The sequence below is a fragment of the Austrofundulus limnaeus genome, unplaced genomic scaffold (genome assembly GCF_001266775.1).
Source record: "Austrofundulus limnaeus strain Quisiro unplaced genomic scaffold, Austrofundulus_limnaeus-1.0 Scaffold552, whole genome shotgun sequence".
NCBI lineage: Eukaryota > Metazoa > Chordata > Actinopteri > Cyprinodontiformes > Rivulidae > Austrofundulus > Austrofundulus limnaeus.
Genome location: NW_013952954.1, coordinates 185032 through 188416, shown reverse-complemented (window position 1 = coordinate 188416; position 3385 = coordinate 185032). Strand labels below are relative to the sequence as shown.

General features: G+C 39.4%; 1 protein-coding gene across 1 annotated transcript in view; it reads right to left on the bottom strand.

Moving 5' to 3' along the window:
* LOC106530723 (gamma-aminobutyric acid type B receptor subunit 1) overlaps positions 1 to 2857 on the bottom strand; it is a gene marked incomplete at its 5' end in the record, with an annotated part of 35803 nt that extends 32946 nt beyond the window's left edge. The window contains 1 exon segment of the mRNA XM_014026412.1: positions 2725 to 2857. Coding sequence (XP_013881866.1) covers positions 2725 to 2857 — 133 coding nt within the window.
* Positions 2858 to 3385: the final 528 nt, after the last annotated feature.

Here is a 3385-nt window from a genome sequence, read left to right as displayed (position 1 = left end):
CACACACACACACACACACACACACACACACACACACACACACACACACATATATATAAACTAGAATAAGAGCAGCAGGAAACAGAGGCTGAAGAAGAACAAGGTGTCATCATGTGATTGGTTTCTCATGATGCTTCAACATCAAGCTGATATTTCTGGAGGTGAAGAAGCTCCTCACACAGAAAATATGTTCAAAAGGCTCAAATGTGAGAATATTTCCTCACATTATTATATCTCATTATTGTTTTTGTTTTATTATTAGGGCTTGCCATATCAACTGAATGGCAGCACCTGTTGTTATCCACCTAAAAAAGGATCTCTAACTTTCTACTTTTATATCTTTTTATAATCGCACATAAATGAGGCCCGAACAAAAACATGTGCCCCTAAAAATGTTACATCAAAATGACCGACTCAGTGGTTTCGAGTTACAAGTGCCATGGTGACGTAAATCGGAAAAAAATACCATAAAAAAGCTCATAGTGTAAAGTTTTGTAGTATGGAACCCAAAGTTCAGGCAGACTAGGTGAGTTGAAAAAACAAAGAAAAAGGCTGGCGTGGCAGCAAAATACAAAACTACAACAACGACAAGAACAAGGCTAGATGCATGAAAAGAACAATGATCCAACGGGCTAATGAAGACATGACACTGGTTAAATACAACTGAGGATGACTGGGAGTGGAAGCAACTGGTTGATTACAGACTATGGACAGGTGAGAGTGGCAGGCTGGAAAAACACTAAGAAGATACTGAGGATAACATGACACAGGAAGTGGACAAAACTAACAGGAAATAAGAAAATAAGACAAGATGGCCAGACAGTGAAACAGAACTCTAACAAACTGAACCATAAAAACAACATCATGACACATAGGAGTACACTGAGCTGAGCTTCCAACCGAGTCATGTGACCTACACTATCTGCATTTCCATTCACCATGAAAATGAGCAAATTAGAATTTTGAAAATAAATTTGCTCAATGGAAACACGTCAATTTCGAAAAAACTTACATTTTTCAACAAAATGTTTTTGCGCTAGGATAAGGTGGTTTTTCAGCTGTATCAAAATTGGTGTATTTCACAAAACTGCAATGGAAACAGTTTTATCACATCACGGGAGTCACGTGATCAACAACAACAGGATGTTTCTACTGGTGAAAAAGACGACAAAGAAGACAACAGGAAGTAGAAGTAGTAAAATCACAGAAGTAGTAAAAAAAGTAGTAAAATCGCAGAGTAAAATTTCCCAAAAACGCCACATACGTAGCTCCTCCCAAGTATAAGGGACTTATCACTCGAAAGCCTTGATAAGATGCCGACGTCTCCTCTGATGATGAGCGCTAGTACCGTGGCAACAATATGCATGTGTTTACATCCGTTAATGGAAACATCACAGCTGCGAAACTGTGTTTTTTCGACATTAACAGAATATAAACAAAGTTTTGCGCACATTTGCAATGGAAACGCAGCTAGTGAAAGCTGTCTGGATTTTAAATATTTCTTAGTAAACAACTTGTTCCTACAGGCACAATTTTTATGATACGCAGACAAATTATACAGTATACTGTATCAAACTGTAGGCATTTTCATCTTCTTTCAGACAGTATTTCTGGTTTTGCTGTAGGAAAAACATTTTTTTCTCAAAGTGTGTCAGAAGTCAGGGAGGTACTGCTTCCCTCCCTATCTTTCTCCATGTAAAATTTATTTTACGTTCTGGTTCCAAAGCAAAACATCAACCATTTTCAACTCGCCATATCTCTGAGATACAGTGCTGTACAAATTTGAAATTTTCCAAGAGTAAAAAACAATGTTTTCTGTCGCTCATGGTTCAAGAATTATTGGAACAAACTCTATAGTTTTCACACAGCGGCTGGCTGTCTGAACTAAACTTTTCAGAGATTTCTCATGTTACAAGTGTGGTGATGCAGATGGTTCCTGTAACGACACCACAATCAGGCCTTCTGATTGGCTGAGGCTGTTGCTGGGCAGAGTAGCCTCTTGAGTGACGGAACAAAGAAGGGGCTTTATGTAACCCAACATGGCACCCAGATTGCTCAAAGGTTTTAGGCCATACAAAGCTGAAATTTAGTGTGGTGGTAGAGAAGGGTCTCTATCACATACTGAAGCCAAATCAAAAATCCAAGATGGCTGTCATTGCTAAAAGGCAAAACTTTTAGCTATGACAAAACCATAACTCAGCATTTTTAGATATATTTGGCTCAAACTTGGGATGGGAGTAGATCACAGTGATGTCTAACAAACATCCATCCGTGTATCCATCCATCCATCCATCCATCCATCCATCCATCCATCCATCCATCCATCCATCCATCCATCCATCCATCCATCCATCATCTATACTCGCTTTGTCCAACAAACAGTAAAATCAAATCTTTATTTCAACATTATGACACGTGGAAAGCCCTTTCATATTTTCTCCAGGAACTATTCTAATATTTAATCAAGTAGTTATTTATTTTTAACATAATTATTATTTTGAATGAGGTCATTTTCATTGTTTAGAAGCATTTTTTCCATTAAAAGAAACAGAAAAATAAACTGAAATTCTGCTTTTTTAAATCACGTCCATCTTGTTTGCAGCCCAGTCTGAAGTCAGAGATATTTGTAGCCCTGAGCTGCTCTTCATCCTGCCCTCTGGCTCCTTTTCATCCTCCCCCTCGCCCCCCTCCTCCCACCTGTTCTCTCTGCGTGAATCTTGTTACCTGGCAGACGACAGGAAACTGAGGCTTCTTGACGTGGTGGCCATCAATCCCCAGCGGGAAGACTGCAGCCAGCGCCATCATGCAGCCCACCGCCGTCATGTTGTTCAGGTACGGCTGAGAGTTCTGGATGTAGCTGCAACGCACAAAAAAAAAACACGTTTGGGTTCAGAGAAACACGTCTCCGCTGAGAGCTCGATCAAAGAAGGTGAGGCTGTTTCCTGTCTGCGGACAGTTCTCACAAATCAGTTTTAGTTAATTGTTTTGAATCCTCTGGTTTGAACCATCCGGTTGTCTTTTGTCTCTAAATCAGGAAAGATTCCGGGGTTTCTCCTCTGAAGTCAGAGCTCCAGGAACGGGTCTAATTAGTGTCGACAGAAGGCGACATCTTGTCTGTGCAGCACGACCATCTCAGGTGAAACAAACACTTTTTATCATAAAGACAAAAAATAAAATAAAAAAATATGTGTTAAATGTGTGTTTTGTGTGCTGGAAGCAAAATAAAACACTCCAGAGCAGAAAAAAATAACAAATCAGTTTACTAATTTATTTTCACTTAACACAATTAGCTCAGAGCTCTCCAGCACCGGCGTGTTGATTTCTCTGAATAATCGACCGTTTTATTAGAAACTGATTCATGAAGTCCAGCTAAATATTTACATCA